Source organism: Notechis scutatus, chromosome 11 (assembly GCF_049901735.1).
Source record: "Notechis scutatus isolate UNSWTSFEM ecotype Mainland chromosome 11, rNotScu1.2, whole genome shotgun sequence".
NCBI lineage: Eukaryota > Metazoa > Chordata > Lepidosauria > Squamata > Elapidae > Notechis > Notechis scutatus.
In genome coordinates this window covers 18,821,921-18,841,686 of record NC_142019.1, presented here as the reverse complement: position 1 = coordinate 18,841,686, position 19,766 = coordinate 18,821,921, and the positions used below count along the sequence as shown (strand labels likewise).

The 19,766-nt window shown below is 49.0% G+C and overlaps 1 protein-coding gene across 2 annotated transcripts; it reads left to right on the top strand.

The window, feature by feature from the left end:
- The first annotated feature begins 426 nt into the window (after positions 1–426).
- On the top strand, positions 427–15,186 carry CLN6 (CLN6 transmembrane ER protein). Of its 2 annotated transcripts, XM_026687903.2 has the most exons (7): positions 427–703; positions 3,612–3,726; positions 6,474–6,572; positions 7,208–7,396; positions 7,608–7,663; positions 10,380–10,505; positions 14,562–15,186. In XM_026687903.2, exons 1-7 carry the CDS (start codon positions 606–608, stop codon positions 14,851–14,853), a joined length of 975 nt encoding a protein of 324 aa, XP_026543688.1. In that variant the 5' UTR covers positions 427–605; the 3' UTR covers positions 14,854–15,186. The 2 variants fall into 2 exon arrangements, with proteins under 2 accessions (XP_026543688.1, XP_087829099.1); XM_087972973.1 differs by lacking the exon at positions 7,208–7,396 and having other exon boundaries at positions 484–703.
- Positions 15,187–19,766: the final 4,580 nt, after the last annotated feature.

The window sequence follows — 19,766 nt, the reverse complement described above, 5'->3', positions numbered from 1 at the left end:
ATCATCTATCATCTACCTACCTACCTACTACCTACCTACCTATCCATCCATCCATCCATCCATCTCTATATCTCTAAATCTCTCCGGCCTCTCTCGCCCTTCCCCGAGGAGCGTCTTCCGTTCCGCTGAGGTTCAGCCACAGAGCCCCATGTCTCCAAGCCATTTGCTCCCAGCCGAGGCCGGGCTGAGCCGATCCGCAGCCGGGGAAGCTGGATCAGCCCGCCCGCCGTTCGTGGGGGGGACCTTCAGGGCTGCTCAGACCGACTCGGGCTCGCCTTTCCCGAAAGCTCGGCCGGCGCTCTATTCCCCGGGACGGGCACCGAACTCAGGAGAGCCGCCCGGCTCCTCCCCGGCCCAACAAAACGTCCGTCCGGAGTTTGGCAGCCGCCCGACGGAGCGGCCTCTGGGCGGCCCCTGGGGCGAGCGGGCGGGGTCCGGCGCGGCAGGGACGGCGCTGCGTTGGCCGGCCGCCGCCGCCGGGGCTGAGCCGGGGCCGGGCGGCCAGAGGGGGCAGCAGACCTTCCGCCAAGCCGGGGCCGCCCAAGCCCGCCCCGCCGCCGGACTAGCGTCTCTGCCCGCATGGCGGCTTCCAACCGGCGGCTGCCATGAACGGCGACCGCAGCCCCGCAGGAAGGGAGACTCCCGCCGCCGCCGCCGCGCGACTCCCGGCGTCCCTGAGGAGGCGCCACCCGGGCGGCCGCAGGTGCTCCGTCCTTCCCCTCCCCACCCCGGGATCCCCTCCCGGCCCCGGCTCTTGCCCACGGCCGCCGAGCAGCCCCCGTGGGAGGGCGGGCGGGTGAGAGCTGCTTCCCGGGCCGAAGGGTCGCGACAGCCCAGCCTGAGGGGGCAGCGAGGGGCCCCTTCGGAGCCGCCCGCGAGGGTCGCCTTGGCAACCCCCGGCCCGGCCCGGCCGGTCTCGCCCGACGCCCCGAGACCCTCTTGCTGCCCCCGGAAGGGAAGCGGGGAGGGGGGCGGTTGCGGTTCGCCTTCTCGGCGGGGCCCGCAGAGGAAGCCCCTCCAGGCCGGAGCCGGTTTTGGAGCTCGGTTTTTCTCGGTCCCTTTCCAGGGGTGGCCGGACTACAACTCCCAGCCACTGGGAATGTGGCGCCTGCTGGCTGGGAATGCTGGGAGTTGAAGTCTCTCGCGCCCTGAGGTTGAGGAAACTCCGAAAGGGGCTTCCTTCCCCCCCGCGACGCCCGGACTGCGGGCTCTCTCGCCCTTCCTGGAGGCTGAAGCGCCTCTTGAATATTCCCGGCAGAGCAGATTAAACAGATAATCAGAGTTGGGAGGGACATTGAAGGTCATCTAGTCCAACCCCCCCTGCCGAAGCAGGAGACCCTACCAGGGGTCTTCAAACTTGACAACTTTAAGACTTGTGGACTTCAACTCCCAGAATTCCTCCTCCAGTCATGTTAGCTCAGGAATTCTGGGAGTTGAAGTCTGTAAGTCTTAACACTTGCCAAGTTTGAAGGCCCTTGCCGTGCACCATTTCTGACAGATGGGAGTCCAGTCTCTTCTTGAAAGCTTCCAGTGATGGCCCTCCCCAAGCCTGCCTTTTCCCCTTGTCCCAGGCCGTCCCTCCGGCCAGTCCATGAGGGGTTCAAATGGGGTTTTTTGGCTCGGGCAGGGCTCCCCCAAACTTGGCCACTTTAAGACTGGTGGGCTTCGACTCCCAGAATTCTCCAGCCGGCTATTTATATATGCCCACGGCACGAGGATAAATGACAAGGTTTGGAGATGGTTTTATTATACGCTGGTTGCTGATGAAAGCAAACTGGCCTCTAGCTATGATACTGCATGTTGTTTTCCTCATTATCCTCGTTTTTACTGCTTTGTTGCCAGTGTAAACTTGCCTCAACATTTGCTAAAACTTTCCTTTCTAAAAAAAGGGGGGCAGGGAAGTGTAGATGAGCAAATGGAATGAAGAAGATGATTTGTTCTGTATCTAGAGACAAAAGGAGAGGCAAAGCGGCGTTTCTGAAGGAAAGTGAAGAGGACAGGAGGAACTTGTTGAGCTTGGAAAGAAGCTCTGGGTTCCTATTTTTAGAGAACTGGAGGGCTAAAAAGTGTTCAAAAATAAAACGCAATTATTAAACTTCACTCCATGCTCTAAGTCAGAGGTCTCCAAACTTGGCCACTTTAAGACGGGTGGACTTCAACTCCCAACATAGCAGGCTGGACAGTTCTGGGAGTTGAAGTCCACCCGTCTTAAAGTGGCCAAGTTTGGAGAGCCCTGAGCTAAGGTTTGGTGGCATTTTGCATTCCTTTCCAATCTGCCCTGGATTGGCACCTCTGGTTCCTGTCATCATCATCCGTCCCATTCTCTTCCCTTCCTGCATTTTAGGCATGCGGAATGCCAGTGAAAGCGAAGCGGGCTGAAGCATTTCACAGAGTTGGAAGGGGCCTTGTATAGGTCATGTAGTCCAACCCCTGCCCCCAATGTATATTCTGTCTTCATTGTGAGTTGTGCTGGGGAGGGATGCACAAAGGGAGGCTCAGCCAATTTCATCGCACACGGGTTGTACTCTGACAGTAAAGGTTGATTGATTTACAATGGTAGAGCTGACAATTCTGAAAGGGCGCAGCCCAGGCTGACTTCTTTTTTTAACCATCTTACGTTAGACATTCTGGATTTAAAGTCATGAAAACGGGCTAATTTGGGGGGAAGGAAACAATCTGTGTCTTTAGAAGAAAAACCAGACATCCAAGAAGCATTAAAATGGCCATGAGCAGCAGCGAATTTTTTGAGGCAAAGAGGGGTCTTGACTTAATGGATTCCCTCCCCCCCCCCCTCAATCCTTGTGGCATCTTGGGGTCAGGCAGGGATGTCACCATAATCTATGATTAAATGAAAACAAGATATGTGCCAGGATTCCGGCAGTGACCCCAATTTAAATCATGAGTCTTGAGCCAAACTTCCAAAACTTCAAAAGGATTTATGGGGAGTTTAACATGTCCGGCACTGCCTGGGTGTAGCTGACTCTGAGACACATCATTCACTGTCACCCTTGACCCTGGTTTCCCCCCCACCCCCTGGGTGTATCGTAATTCATATTCTCCAATGGGACACATTCATAGCCAAGAGTCATCAATCATGCTCTCCAGTTAGAATTTTGCCCGGCAGAAACTTCAGTCACCTAGTTACTTATCTTTGAAAACATTTATGGAATGCACTTTCGGTTTGCAAGCTGCCGCCCTGCTCCCCCTCCCTTTCTGTTGGCAACTCTAAAAAGACCATAGAAATATTTCATGAGTTGAAAATAAAGCTGTTTTGACATGATGCGCATAAAAACAGCTGGAGCTTTGATCACACAACCATGGCTGCTGTTTCGATTTTTTTTTTAAAACCCTGCCGAAACTGCTAAGGACAGATGACTCTGTGGCGGCCAAAGGTTTAGTGCGCCTGCATTCTGGGATGCACCAAGCCAGCCCAAGATGCAGTTCACAGAGATCAACTGAAATTATGGCTCAAACAAGTGTGGAGACAGCTGCTATGCCACCTTCAACAGGGAGGGTGGTAGAAAAAGATACCTTTTCCTCGCTTTGTGTCTGTGTGTGTTTGTGTTGGTTGGCCTGACTTACATCCCTTGCCTTCCCGCTTTCACTCCCAGGCATGGAGCGATCCTCAAGGATGATGTTTGCAGGGATTCGTGCTTCCATTTTGATTTGTGGTTTTATTTCACTCTGCAAAACTGGGTCCTGGACTTTGGCCGGCCCATTGCCATGGTGAGTACCCCGGGGATGAGGTCGATTGACGTTAAGGGTTCAGAGGATGTAGAGGAATTGAGGTGAAGATGCACCGGGACAGAAAAATGAAGGTTCCTTCCCAAATACAGGTAGTCCTTGACTTATAACAGTTCATTTAGTGACCCTCCAAAGATTACAACGGCACTGAAAAAAGTGACTGGTGTGATCAAAATCCAGACGCTTAGCAGTTTCATATTTATGACGGTTGCAGTGTCCGGGGTGGGTGGGTGTATCATGTGATCAGTGTCAAGGCTCTGACAAATCACCCCCATTCAAATCTAGCCACATTTCTCAGAGTAAGAAAAAAAAAAAAGATTTATTAGGAGTGACCATTTCAGCGTTACCTGGGTGCATCCGACTCTAAGACACATCATTCATTTCCCCCTTGACCCTGGTCTTCCCCCCCACCCCCTGGATGTATATTCTCCAATGGGACACCTCCATAGCCAAGAGTCACCAATCATGCTCTCCAGTAAGAATTTTGCACGCCAGAAGCTTCGGCTGCCTAGCAATGATCTGAAGCATGTAAGGAATGCATTGCCTTCCCCGGCTCCCTTTCTGCTGGCAACTAAAAAGACCAAAGGAGTATTTTTTTAGTTGATAATCAGTTTTTGCAACTTTCTGACAAGCAAAGTCAGAATCCCAATGGGGAAGCCGTATTCGCTTAACAACTGTTTTACTAATTTAAAAACTGCAACGATTCGCTTAACAACTGTGGCAAGACAGATTGTAAAATGGGACAAAATTCACTTAACCCAGAAGTCTTCAAACTTGACGGCTTTAAGGCTTGTGGGACTTCAACTCCCAGAATTCCTCCTCCAGTCATGTTAGCTCAGGAATGCTGGGAGTTGAAGTCCCACAAGCCTTAAAGTTGCCAGGTTTGAAGACCCTTGACTTAGCAAATGTCTTGCTAAAGAACGTAAATGTTGGGCTCAATTGCGGTCGTAAGTTGGAGGCCTGGCTGCATCCTGGCTTTAGCATTTGGGGTTCGGGCAGCCTTGCGAGCTCTCTGCTCCCGGGGTTCTGTGGCGCTTTCCCCCACTGGGATTCTTTCACTAAGACTCTTAACCGCAGGTGACAACAGGACCATAAACTCCTCAGCCGTCATGGGCAAATTGGGCTGCCCCAGAAGGGAGCTCCCGCCTGCAAACACTCCTGCGTGGGCCTCTTTTTTTCCTCCCCTCACCCCGAGGTGCCCTTCACCTCCCACTCACGAATGAAACCGGCTGAAGTTGACTTTGACTCTTGCTACTGAAATGGCGTCTCTCCCTTGTTCTTCTGCCTTTCTCCAAATTGCATCAAATCTGTTCAGTTTTGTGAATGAATGAATGAATGAATGAATGAATGAATGAATGAATTCTTTATTGGCCAAGTGTGATTAGACACACAAGGAATTTGTCTTGGTGCAAATACTCTCAGTGTACATAAAAAATACATTCATCTAGAGTCAAGAATCATAAAGTACAACACTTAATAATAGTCATAGGATACAATAAGAATAGAATAGAGTAGAGTAAAGTAGGGTAGAATAGAGCAGAACAGAACAGAACAGAATATAATTCTTTTATTGGCCAAGTGTGATTGGATACACAATGAATTTGTCCTGGTGCAAATGCTCTCAGTGTACATAAAAGAAAAGTTACGTTTGTCAAGAGTCGAGAATCATAAGGTATGACAATAATAGTCACAGGGTACAATAAGCAATCAAATCATACTAGGAAACAGTGAATAGAATAGAATAATAGAATAGAATAGAATAGAATAGAATAGAATAGAATAGAATAGAATAGAATAGAATAGAATAGAATAGAATTCTTTATTGGCCAAGTGTGATTAGACACACAAGGAATTTGTCTTGGTGCAAGTGCTCTCAGTGTACATAAAAAGAAAAGGTATATTTGTCACCTGTAACCCAGGAGGGAAAACAAGGGACTGCAGGCAGGACAGAGCTAGCAGAGCAGCTGGCCGGTTGGCTGGGCAGCCGGGTTCATGGTGGGAGGGGTTTTTGCTGAGCCCAAGATGGTTGGGGGGGGGGCACTTCGGTGTGACAGAGGGAAAAGGCTGATCCTCTTGAAAGTCCAGCCTGGCTGTTTGCTCCATTCTCATTTTAAAATGTTTACAAAAATGGTTTTACTTTGAAAGAAAAGTGAAAGGGAACATAACATGACACAAAGCTTCCAGAATCACCTTTATTTTCAAGAAATCCTGGAAGTAAATTTTCAGTCTGATCTCTTTATCCTCATCTTGACATGCGTGCTCACAGGAAGGTAAATAGTACAGCCCCTGAATACGCATTGAGTGTGAGGTCAGGATGGTGTGTTACACACTGTTCTACAAATATGTCAACATGTCTCTTGGTTGATATGCGTGTAAGGATGGTTGGTGCTTTAATTTTTCAGTGTAAGCTGTTTGTCGCTTGCAAATCCTCCTCCATATTCTGTAATGCATTTGGCAAAGAAGATTTGGGATTAGGATGTTTGCGTTGCTCTGAGATTAATTTTTCTTGGCATTGGCTTTTGACGTTGCCTCCCTCCCTCCGTCTGTCTCGCCCACACAAACACACAGAGAAAAATATCGGCAAGCCAAGGTGGCCTTTATGGTCGACAAAAACCTTGACAAAAATCTGCCGCAGAAAGCCCACCAATAATGAAGGGGTGGCACAGCCTGCCTATCTGGCTTCGTGCTTTATGTGTGTGTGTGTGTGTGTGTTTTGTCTCCCTCTGCAGATCGTGCTTCCCCTGGAGTGGTTTCCCCTGAACAGACCCAGCGTGGGGGATTATTTTCACATGGCCTATAATATCATCACACCCTTTATTCTCCTGAAGGTAAAATAGTTGCTGGATTCTTCCTGCACAAAGTCATCTGGGACAGTGTTGCTCAACCTTGGGAAGTTTTAAGATGTGTGGATGTCAACTCCCAGAATCCTCCCAGCCTTCATCTCCTTCGTGACTAATCCAAGAAAATCAGTTTCTCCCCTGTTGAAAAGACGGTTGAGTGAGTCACGGAGGAAGAACTAGGAGAGAGAAGGCTGCCGTTTAGACGTCAGTCCCTCACTCCTCGTGGTGGCACTGGAGGCCGATGTTTTGGGAACAGCCCAAAAGAGAGCAGAGGGGCTGAATCGGTCTGGTGTCATCTCTAGGGCAGCCCTGGGTCAGCAGCTTCTCCATCGCAGCCCCCCCTAAATGGGTTGTCTCGCTAGTTTTAAGGGGAAAGGGGCCCACAGGGAACTTCCTCCATTCTCAGTGGGGGCCGGGCAGGGGGATACCGCTACCTCCAAGCGGGGGGGGGGTTTAGGTTGAGGCACCCCCTCTTCTGCAGAGACTTTTCCCCTCCGGAACAGTTTCTGACGGCTTCTGCGGGAGTTGGATTCCTCTTAGGAAAGGGGAGGAGGTTTTTGAGGGGCTCTGGGAGGGGCCTGACTTTGCTCCCCAGCCTCAGACCCCGGTGGCTTTGTGTGCAGCTGATGGAGCGCTCTCCCAAGGCTCTTCCCCGGTCCATGGTGTATCTCTGCATCATCGTATTCGTCATGGGGGCCAGCATCCACCTGGTGGGCGACTCTGTCAATCACCGGCTGATCTTCAGCGGCTACCAGCTCCACCTGTCCGTCCGAGAGAATCCAATCATCAAAAATCTCAAGCCGGAGACTCTGGTGAGAGAGGTTGGCTCGCTCTGCTTGTGACTCCTGACACTGCTAGTCTGGCTCCGTCCCTCCCTCCCTCCCTCCCTCCCTCCCTCGCTCTCGCTCTCCTTTGGTTATAAGCTGAGGACTATCTGTCACAACCGCCACGCTAAGCAGAGCTCTTGGCTGCCTGGCCCACATGCCTTCGGTCTCTGGACTCTTCCCTTTCCTTCCTTTCCAGATCGACTCCTTTGAACTGCTGTACTATTACGATGAGCACCTGGGCCATTCCATGTGGTGAGTCTTGGCTGCGTGTGGAACCGGCTCCCTTTCCCTGTTGCTCTGGGGAAAAACGTGGCCTCACCTGGTCCCGTGGGCTGAGAAGGCACGAGAGGTGGGCAGTTGGGAGAGCCGGCAGCATTTGCTCAGGTGCCTCCCTTGGAGTCCCCGTGGGGCTTGCCGCTCCTCGCGTTAAACCTCCTTTAGGGTTACTTCATCTCGTTTCCTTCTTAAAAAGATTCCGCAGCCGTCCTTCGGGGCGAAACTATGCAGCCCCTTCCCAAGAACAAAAATGCACCCTTACACCTACTCTGACACAAAGAGGAAAAACAGTCACAAAAGGGGCCAGCCGTTCCCGAGCCAAAAGTCTTGGAATCTAATCCGGGATCCTTTTCTTCGCATCCTGAAAATATTGGTCTGCTTGGCTGCATTGTTTCCATGCCGCTGATTTGTTGTAATGCGCTCTCTCTCTGTGGATTCTGTGCCACCTGATGCTGCCCCTGCTTTCCTTGGGTAGACTGGAGGTACATTTCATCAATGCATTAATAGAGATAAGCAAATCATAAACCACAGCGGGTTCCCCACCACTTGACATCTTTCTAACAAGATTTTAACGGATCAAGAATTAGAATCATCATCCTCTTTAACCACCCCATGCTGCCTTGTGGGGGTGGAGTCTGGGCAACTGAATGGAGCAAGCAGAGTGTTTGAATGGCCAGATGCCCTTCCTGTCGCCAGTGAGGAGTTTTGTTCAGCAGATAATATTCTCAGTGTGCCCAGAGAGAGAAATAACTGCCTCTACCTAGGATCGAACTCATAGCCTCCTGATTGTGAGGTGAGAGCTCCACCTCTAGGCCACCTGGCCAAGAATTAGAATAATATTAGAATAATAGAGTTGGAAGGGCCCTTGGAGGTCTTCTAGTCCAACCCCCTGCTCAAGCAGGAGACCCTATAACATTTCAGGCCAGTGACTAGTTTCTTCTTAAAAACTTTAATAATCAATCTGGTCACACCTGCATCACTGCCCCTGCTCACCCCTTTGTGGAGCTGCTGGCTAGGTGAGACTTTCCACCAGGTAGGCCTGCACCTGTCTGAGCCCTCCTGGTGGGCTGTGAGAACCATGAGGGGGATGCAACGAACCAAAAGTGCATTTTGATTGAGTTATCAAAGCCTAAATCAAGGATTTTTGGTGCAGGATTGCTTACTTAAATCTGTTTCTGCTGCATTTCCCCGTATTATTGGTTGGTAATCAGTGTTCCAAGCTCTTGGCATAGTTATTTCCCTTGTTTTCATTAAGAAGTCCCTGGACTTTTGCCAAACAGGACTGTGGATTCTGTGAAAAGGATTTGGAGCAAGCCCGTCCTGCTTTGCGTGCACAGCCCAGTTCTCTGTGACTCACCAAAGCGGCCCCTCTGTTTCCAGCTCTCCACGTGACCCCAAGGAAAAGGTGCTGCTGCAGCTTTAAGAACCCTGTTCATTTTAATGGGTCAGGGCCTTAAAGCCACAGGATCTTCTTCTTGCCTGTGGAAACCGGTCAGCCGCCAAAGATGATAGAATACAGAACTGAAAAAAAAGTGGCTAAGAATCGGGAGGAATCCGTTAGCGCAACGTTTCCAGCCTTAGCGGCTCGAAGCTGTGTGTCAGTCTTGCCCCAGCTAGGTCCCTAGTAAAGAAAGACCCTCAACTCCACTTGGTTGAAGTGATAGGTTCTTTGACCGAGGATTAGTGGCTGCAAACGGAACAAGGCAAGGCTAAAAGTTCCAGCATGAAATGTTACGGCATTTCCCCCTTCTCCCTGCCCCTCCTCTCTTCAACGATCCGTCTTCGTCCAGTGGCGTTCCATACAGGTGTTTTGGGAACCGCTTGGATATTCCATGCCACTCAATGCAATTCCCATTCCTTTCCCAGGCTCTGCGGCCTTGAAGGCTGGAATCGGCCAGTTTTCTCTCTCTCTCTCTCTCTCTCTCTCTCTCTCTCTCTCTCTCTCACACACACACACACACACACACACACACACACACACACCTTGCTCATCTCTACCTTCTATACGCCAATTGCTCACTTCCCCTCCCCCCTTCCCCTCAACAATTTATGGAAGGGTGTCAGCCAAGATGGCAGATTTGACAACGTGTGAATTTCGACTCCCAAGGATTCCTTAGTCAGCTCTGCTGGCTAGGGGATTCTGGGAATGGAAGTCCATACATCTTCCAGCTGGTAAGATTGAAAAATCTTGGCGTCCGTGCCTTTTCTGACCAGCACATTTCATCCCAAGTCATATGTCTTGGAATATAAAAGGGGCGGGTCAGAAAAGGCGCTCCTACGCTTCTCTGGATTATTTTTTTGGCCACCGAAGACGAAAGGGGCTCTCTTCTTACAAGTGAGAACAGGGTTTATGATGTAGGCTGGCAGGATTCCTGTTCTGGCTTAAATGTCCAGTCAAAGTGGCCGGGTATTTCTGAGGGCAAAGGGAAGAAGATAGGGCTCTCTCACCGCTTGGTTACACTGATAAGAACACTAGATACTCAAGGATGTAGGCACTGAGGCATCAAGTATTTTTATTAGGTCAAAAGAGGGTGAGGACTTCCAGGTTCTCAAAACTGTCTCTTCAGGCCATTAAACAGCTACTTTGTCCACTTTGCCAAGCCGGAGGAACCGAAACGAGGTGTTAAAAACACCAGGAGACCCTTTTCCACTTTATCCCTCACAACCTCTTGCAATGTTGTTCTCTTCACAGGTACATCCCCTTCTTTCTCATTCTGTGCATATATTTTTCTGGCTGCTTCATACCCTGCAAAGAACAACAGCCGAGAATCCCTGTGGCTGCTTTACTCCTCATTGGGCCCAGCAGCCTCTATTACTGGTAAGTGAGCCCAGGTGACACGAGAAGGCAACCAAACCAAGCCAGGTGTATCTGCATGTGAGACAGTTGGTGTCTCGGCTGGCGTCTGAATATCCCAAGCGGAACATAGAATAATAGCTGGAAGGGGCCTTGGAGGTTTTCTAGTCCAATCAGTGGCTCAAGAAGGAGACCCTTAGGCCAGTCTGGACAAACAGCTGTCCAATATTTTCTTTAAAACCTCCAGTGATGGAGCCCCCACAACTTCTGGAGACAAGCTGTTCCGTTAATTAATGGTTCTTACGTTAGGTGCATGTGTAAAAACTAATCTAGGGCTTATTTTCGGGAAAACACGGTCACAGGAAATTTATCCTTAGTTCTAGGTTGGATCTCTCTGGTAATCTTCCATCTGTTACTTCTTATTGTACCCTCGGGTGCTTCGAATTATAGGTCAACCACTTCTCGGTGACAGTCCCTCAAATATTAGAAGAAGTCACCCCTGGCTCTTCTCTTTATTAGACTCCCCCCCACCCAGTTTCTGCAACTGTTCCTTGCACCAGGACTAATCTTTTAAGTTTCAAGTAGTTATTTTCTGGAGTCCCCGGAAGGGTCAAATGCCACGAAAAGGGTTTGGCTCCTGGGATTCCTTTTTTCCAGGCAAATGTCCAAAAAAAACGGAGGGCCAACATGTCCAGCTAGCTATTTTCTAACTCTTAATGCAGCTGCTCCGGTGGGGAAGCAGTTGGTGGTCCATTCCAAATAGAGACTCAAGAAATGGAAGTGCAGGTTCACAAGATTGGCGTAGTACGGAGCTGCACCCAAAACGGAGTCATGGATTAATGCTATTAGAGGTATCTCCTCTGTCGTGCCATGGACTGACTTCTTCCACAATCTCAGTATGTTACATCCACAGCATTTCTGTAGCTTACAGTCTAGTCCAGGGGTGTCCAACCTTGGCAACTTTAAGACTTGTGGACTTCAACTCCCCAAAGCTGGCTGAGGAATTCTGGGAGTTGAAGTCCACAAGTCTTAAAGTTGCCAAGGTTGGACACCCCTGGTCTAGTCCCTTCGTTTTAAAAAAATCAGATTAGTGGGGCACAATCCATTTTTAATGAACCCCTTGCTGGCCACGAGTAATCCTATTCCTTTCTAAGTATTGGGAAGTTCACTGTTTGAGGACGTTTTCTAGGATTTTCCCAGGCATCGGTTTCCAACGAATGGCTCTGTAGTTTCTTGAGTCCACTTCTTCTTCCTTCATAAAGATTGGAAACAATGTCAGTTCCACTTGGGTTGTCTTGTTCAAATGTATTTCAAATCTAGGCTGAATATTTGAACGGACTTTCCAAGGTGGAATTTGCAAAATAGTCCGATAAACCACGGCCCAGTCTCTTGCCTTGTAAACTGTTCAGAGAAGGATCGGTCAATTCTAGTTAGCGATCCTTTATCGGGTGGGGCAAAGTGGGGGTGGGAAAAGGGGAACCCTGCCAAACTGATCCATGGAGACCGTTTCAAACTCTGGTTCCGTTTCTTTCCTGTTGCAAACTTTAAAACTCATCCTGGGGGGAAAAGAGAGAGGGGTGGGGGCAGGATGGATGCCTGCTCTCTGTTTCCTTTTGTCACACTGGTATCTTTGGGGCGGTGGTGGGATTCAAAAAGTTTTACCACCGGTTCGGTGGGCGTGGCTTAGTGGGCACGCTTTGCACAGGCGCGAAGGTGTTCCAACTCACCTCCTGCAATCCTGCACCCTCCCGGTCGCTTCAGCAGCTACAGCGCTCGGCTGTGCCGTGCAAAGCAGCTGCGCTTCAAAAGCAGAGGATAAAGGTGAGTAGGGAAGCCCGACAGCAGAGAGGCGGAGAGAACCGTTTTGGTCTCTGCTGCTCATCACCGCTACCGGCTCAGCAGAACTGGGCCAAACCAAGGGGTGGGATTCTACCGGTTCGCACCTCTTCGCTAGAACCGGTTGTTAACATCCTAAGCAGTTTGGAGAACCGGTTGTTAGAAGAAATTCCTGGGGCTAATCCTGTAAGGAAGGCAGGAAGGAAACATTCTGGTGTTGCTTACAGAAACTGCCTCTCCGTTAACCCTTATTACATTCTTGGCAGGACTAGACTTCCTGTCTCTGGAACTTCACTGGAGTTTTTTTCCCCCTCCTTTGCTGGTACTTTGCTTGTGTGGGGTGACCATTCAAAGTTACCATGGCACTGAAAAAAGTGACATGACCATTTCTCACGCTTACAACTGTTGCACCATCCCCACAGTCACGAGAGGCCAGGCGAGGAAGTGCGTGCCTCGATGTGAGTGATATTGAGTTGGCCACGCCCAGCCAATAACATGACCACCAAGCCATGTCCACCCAGTCACATGACCACCAAGCCACGCCCACCACCTAAGCCACGCCCACAGAACCGGTTGTTAAAAAAATTGAATCCCACCCCTGGCCGAACCGGTAGAATACCATCACTGCTGTGGCGTCTCCCAGGGGCCCCTTGTCTTGCCAGTCAGCCACTGGCATCTCTTGTAACCAGCCATTTCCCCAAAAGGTGGCTTCCTTCCCACAGGACCCCTGGCTAGCTCATCTTAGCGGGTAGAAGTAGAGTTTGGTAGCTGCTGCTGCAGCTCTTCATTGCAGCCTTCCAAGAATATTTATGCTGGGTCTGTTCCAAAGCTTGCTGAAAACAGTTTTAGGTAGTCCTCTCGACTTACAATAGTTCATTTAGTGACGGGTTCAAAGTTGCTACGGGAATGAAAAAGCTATCTTTTTTTCACACTTACGACCATGGCAGCATCCCCATAGTCACGTGAACAAAGTGCAAATACTTGGCAACTGGTTCGTATTTGCAGTGTCCCTGGGGTCACGTGATGATTCCCTTTTGCAGCTTTCTGGTCAGCAAAATCAATAGGAAACCAGATTCATTTCACAACCGTGTTACTAACGTAACTGTTCTGGCCAAGGCTTCCTGAGACTGTAATTAAGCACACACTTAGTCCAAACTACCCTCTTTTTATTTCAACGCTGGGAATTATGTTCATTCCCAGCCTGTATGCAATGAGTCCCAAACAGTCCCTCAAAATAAGCACCCACCTTTCTCTCCTTTGAATTGCTGCCAACAACCAAAGCGCCAAATGAACTGTAAAAACCCAACTGAAGTACAAAGTCCACACAGAGCTTCAAGGTTTAATCTGAACAGAGCGAACGACTTTGCTTCCTGCAAAGGTTTCTCTACCTTTGCCTGTCCTTTATACCTTAGGGGAGGGGCAATCACCTCTCAGCCTTAACTCCCAAGTCTCCCCTTTTGTCTCAGCTGCTCTTGTCTTCTAGTAGCTCTGCGCACATGTTCACTGGGAACAGGCTCCCCTTGCTCCTCTGCCTTGCTGCTGCCAGACTCCGGAGGCACCCCAGAATCAGCACCCCACTCTCAGATGGCCCTGGCCCCATCTCTGCATTGGATGCAGGACCCTCGTCCAAGTCCTCCCCAGACCCCCAGCCTGGCCCATGTTCCTCCCCACTGTCTGACTCTGCTGCCGTCTCCGCAGGATGCTGGCGGATCACAACAACAACTACAGTGATTCACTTAACAACTGCAGCAAGAAAGGTCATAAAATGGGACAAAGCTCACCTAACAAATGTCTCATTAGCAGCTGAAATTTTGGGCTCCATTGTGGTCCTAAGTCCAGGAGTACTGTATAAGTCAGGGGTCCCCCAAACTTGGCAGCTTGAAGACTGGTGGACTTCAACTCCCAGAATTCCCCAGCCAGCCGTATCTGTTTCTTTTTTCTCTTGACCTCCGAAAGTGGAGAGAGAGATTGCAGAGGAAGGGATTACAAGAGAGCAAGCTATGCTGGCTGGGGATAATTCTGGGAGTTGAAGTCCACCAGTCTTAAAATGGCCAAGTTTGGAGGCCCCTGGTACAGGTGAAGAAAGGACGTGGGACGAAAGTGTCAAATTAGACTATGCCTTCAGTATGAGGTCTGCCCGCCCCCACATGCAGAGCCCCCCCTTCCCTTCTGGGAGGCATCTGCTCCTTCTTCCTGCTTGAGAAGCTCACCTTGACCTCGCCCTGGGCTCCCTCCCTCTTGCAGGTACCTGGTGACGGAGGGCCAGATCTTCACCCTCTTCATCTTCACCACCTTCGCCCTGGTGGCCCTGGTGATGCACCAGAGGCGGAAGGGCCTCGTCATGGACAGCAACGGCCGCTTCCTCTTTTACTCCTTCCTCCTGGCACTGGGGCTGGTGGCCCTCTGGATCGGCTGGCTCTGGAACGACCGGATCCTCCGGAACAAATACCCCGGCATCATCTACGTCCCTGAACCCTGGGCCTTTTACACCTTGCACTGGAGGGATCTGCCCTCCACGAAGGCCGAGAGCTTTTGATGCGGTGGCTGCTATGTTATTTTGGGGGGGCACGGGGTCCTTTGGGCGAGCCAGCAGGGTTTGGGGTGGTGCCCCGCAGAGCCCAGAGAAGGGAGGCTCAGCGTTCCTCCCGTCCACGGCTGTTATGCCCAGAGGAGCCTGATTCTGCGCGTGGATTCATTTGGAAGCAGGTTCTCCCAAACCGGGGCCTCCTCCCAAATCAATCTTCACTGGGAGCCCTAGACTAGAACGAGGGCTGCGGGAAGACCCCTTGGAACCCGAACGAGAATCTACCCAATCTGCTGATCTGACATTCCTTTTGTATTTGGGTTTGTATTTTTCCCCATGGTTTAAGTCAGGGGTGTCCAACCTTGGCCATTTTAAGACTTGTGGACTTCAACTCCCAGAGTTCCTCAGCCAGCAAAGCTGGCTGAGGAACTCTGGGAGTTGAAGTCCACAAGTCTTAAAATGGCCAAGGTTGGACACCCCTGGTTTAAGTCCTGTGTGATTGAGGAGATGTCTGGTCTATGTAGAGTTTGTCAGAGAATGTTGACTGGAGAAGAGAGCCAGGAGACCCTGTCTGACTTCTGATGTTCAACCTGTCCTCTCATTTTGCCTTTTCCAATCTATGCAGAAATGGAAGAACCTCTTATTTCGTGCTGCTGACTCTTGCTAAGTACGGTACGACGGCCTCTGCGTTCCGTTCTCAGCCAGGTCTTTGATAGCTAGTTTGGTTGTTTACTCCTCAGATTCATGGTGCAGGTAGATAGTATTAAGCCTGGTGAATTTTGAAACGAGATAAAAAGCACTGAAGATTTTGACTTCCAGCCTCCTGGTTTTTGCGCTCGCTAACATGGACAAGCAGCCGATACGGCTGGAAAGGAGAGAGATTCAGTCAGGGGTGCAAAAAAAGCATGGCGTTAGGTACCTGCAAACAGGAGATTAGGAGTAGCAAACAAAAGAGGCTGCGAAGGGAGGTCAAAGAGCAGCCACCACATGCAAAGAGGCTGTCTGGCCCTGTACAGGTAGTCCTCAATTTGCCACAGTTTCATTTAGTAACCAAAGTTACAACAGCACTGGAAAAAAAGGAACTTATGACCATTCTTCACACAACCATTCCAGCATCCCTCTGGTCACCTGGCCAAAATTCAGATGGCAGCTGACTCGTATTTATGACCATTGCAGCGTCCAGAAGTCATGTGATCCCCTTTTGCAGCCTTCTGACAAGCAAGGAAGCCGGATTCATTCAATAACCGTGTTGCTAATTTAACAATTGCAGTGATTCCCTTAACAACTGTGGCAAGAAGTGCCGTAAAACGGGGCAAAATTCGCTGAACAAGCGTCTCGGTTACCAACAGAAATTTTGGGCTTGATTGTCAAGGACTACCTGTAGTTTATTGTCCCCCCCTAGGAAGGTTCCTGGCTTTGATGATGACACCCTAACTAGCAAATTATCTATTCCCAGCAGAGAATAAGAATTACGGCCCCAAAGTAGCTCAGCCAGAGTTAGCTCTAAATTAGATGATTTTTTTCATCGATGAAGCCCACCAACCTCTAAACCGGTCATATTGTCAATAACTCACAGCATCTTTTAGAACTTTACGCCGAGGGAATGGTGGTAGAAGTAGCCACTGTAGGGTAGACAGATCCTCTTCTGCTTTTCTCTTGAAGAAAGAGACCCTTTTCAAAACTATGGTTTCTCCTTCCCTCCCTTTGAATACTCGAGTGGGAAACTCCACACCTAAAAATGCGCAGAGACAACCTTCAGCAGGGGTGTCCAACCTTGGCAACTTTAAGACTTGTGGACTTTGTTAAGCCTGGATTCCCCAACGGGTGTTAAGGAAAACAAACTAAACAGAACGTGCAGCGAAGTCAGATAGGAAGACAGGTAAATGTGTGAGATAAGTTTTCTAGTTAACACGCAGTAAAAATACAGATACGCTTGTGCTATCAAAAATATTGTTTATTCCATTTAAGAATTATAGCATAGTCAAAGTAAACAGTCCATTAGTCATATATCATTTCAGTCAAGTCTTGTCGGGGATACTCTATTTGCAAAGTCCGTGTTGAATAGCCAATGTCAGTTCACTTACAATAAATCAGTCCAATCTTTTTCTTCTCTCCGTTGAGAAAATAAACACCCCTTTATCTCTCCCCATTCCAGCAAGAACGCAGTCATCAATCCATACAGTAATTAGGGTTCAGTAAGCCAGAGAGAGAGAGAGCTGCATTTGCCTCGCTTCATATATAGTGCTTTTACAACCACACCCTTAATTACATTCTTGCTGTTAAAGTTACACACACTTTAACTAACAAACCATGATACCATATTTATTATTTTTACCCAAACCAGTTAGGGTAAACAATGTTATCCCTAACAGACTTCAACTCCCAGAATTCCTCAGCCAGCAAAGCTGGCTGAGGAATTCTAGGAGTTGAAGTCCACAAGTCTTAAAGTTGCCAAGGTTGGACACCCCTGCTTTAAAGTTACAAAATTCTTCACTGGAACATTTTTGGGGGGGATGTGCACAGGGAGAGGAAAAAAAAACACCTTAAGAGGACTCTGACCACAGAATCAAAGCCCCCTGCCCTGGTCCGTGAATGCACTCAATTTAAGCAAGACCCCACCCACCCTCAGGGCTTCAATTACACAACTGCACCCCCTTGACTCTCTTACTCCCTTTCAGATGGTCCTGTTTGTTGTTCTTGCATTTTGGAAACCTAGAGCAGGTCTTTTGTAGCACAGAAAGAAGGCATTCACAATTCGAGCCATTGTTGAAGTCAGTGGTAAAGTATGCCCAGATTGTTGCTGAGAAAAAAACGTGGACATTTCTGCCTGGTCGGCAAAAACACAGCTCAGCTGGAGTGAGTCTCTTCCTTTTAATAGTGTCTCTGTTTAATAGGACAAAGTTGATGAAACGGCTTGTGAGGGGCCAGTTTCGGCATTCTGGAAGAGTCGGGGTGTCATTCCACGTTTATCGCTGAAAGGAAACCCCTTAGAAAATTTCTGTGCGGAAATTGAAACAAGAAAGTTATTTTTTTTTTATTATTTATGATTTTGATGTTTAGCTAGGATAGATTATAGAAAGAAGAGTATTGTGGTGTAACTTGAGAGAGAAAAGTTAAAACGTAATTGTATTGCAGTTCTTCAACGGCTGTGAAGAATATCAGAGGTCACTGAGGTGTATCTTTTTTTCTTTTCTGTTTAGCTTTTTCCTTTTGTTGTAATTTTTTGCTTTTTCTTTGCTTTCTTTCATTTTCTCTTCTTTATATATGTTGCATTAGTTTATATATTTAAAAACTCTGAATTATACGAGGAAAAAAGGAAATTCTAGAGCCGTGATGGCACGTGTGCCACAGGTGGCATGCCGAGCCATTTGTGCCGGTACGTGAGTTGCAGGCAAACTTACCTCACTGCGCATGTGCGCACCTCACAGCTGATTTTCGGTCAGTTTGAGGCCTTTCTCGGCCTCCCAAAGGCTTGAGGAAAGCTTCTGCAAGCTTTGCAGGCCAAAAACTAGGCCCGTTTCGTCACTTCCGGTATTTTTGGAAAAACAGGAAGTGATGAAACGGGGCCAGTTTTCGGCCTGCAAAGCCTACAGAAGCCTTCCTCAAGCTTTTGGGAGGCCAACAAAGGCCTCAAACCGGCCGAAAATCAGCTGTGAGACGCAGTGTAGGTAAGGGGGTGGGGTGGGGAGGCTTGCACACACATGCATAAGGGGGCGTGGGGAGGCACACGCATTGCCTTCTGGGCGCTGGCATGCGAGCACGAGCGTGCGAGCACACGCACCATTTTTGGCACAGGAGCCTAAAAAGGTTAGCCACCACTGTTCTAGAGGATGCTAAATTTGAGAAGGCTGTGCTAGCATGTTATGCGCTGAATGAGGTCATCTCTGCACAGCCATAATGATGCCACTAGATGTGGGGGGAGGCAGGGAGGGAGGGAGAGGCTGCCTAGTCCAGGCGTCTCCAATCTTGGCAACTTTAAGCTGGCTGAGGAACTCTGGGAGTTGAAGTCCACAAGTCTTAAAAGTTGCCAAGGTTGGAGACCCCTGGCCTAGGGAACAATCAGACAAGAGATGGCATAGCTCACAGCTGCATAAGGACCGAGAAAGGGACTCCGAAAGGAACCCTCCCTCATTTCTGTAGCGTTAAGGAACCTGAGGGGTTTGTACTATCAGACTTGCAAGAATCTGTTCGTCTAGTTTTATAATAAAAGAGTAGAATTGACTTTTCTGGTTGTGTTTCCTTGTCTGGTTTATCCGGGAAGGCTGAGAGCCGTTTGAACAATCCTTTCCAATGAATGTGCATCAGTAGAACATCTGGCTACAAGGTTGTGTCACAGGGATGACTAATAAAAAGAGAATATTTACAGTTCAGGGTCGAGCTGTTTTAGTCCTTGGTGCTCTCTGAGCTTGGCTATTTTCTTGCAGATGTTTCATTGCCCACCTAGGTAACATCTTCGGTCCACGACTAAGCTCAGTACATGGAGTACAATAGAGCTCCACCTTAGGCTGTGTGCTATTCAACATTAATTTTGAGTTTGGATGATGATCAGAAAATAATACAGGTTACGTAAAATAAGCAGATAACAATCAGCTTAGAGAATAGTATCAAGATTCAGGAGAATCCCATGACGAGTAGGAACAACAAGCGAAAGTCAGGAAGATGGATTTCAACACAGACAAACGCAAGGCATGGAAAATGCATTTGGGTAGAGCAAATAAATTAAAGGCATGAATATAAAATGGAGGAGACTACTGGACCACACGTGAAAAGAACCTGGTTCTCTCAGAGGTCCCAACAACGTGAACCAGTAGTGTGATCGGTGTGCAAACACCTCCCCCCCAATGAATCCAAGGCTGCATCGACAGAAGTTTAGCATCACAATCGAGGGAAGCCCTTATTTTTTCTCTGCAGTGGTTGGACTGTGA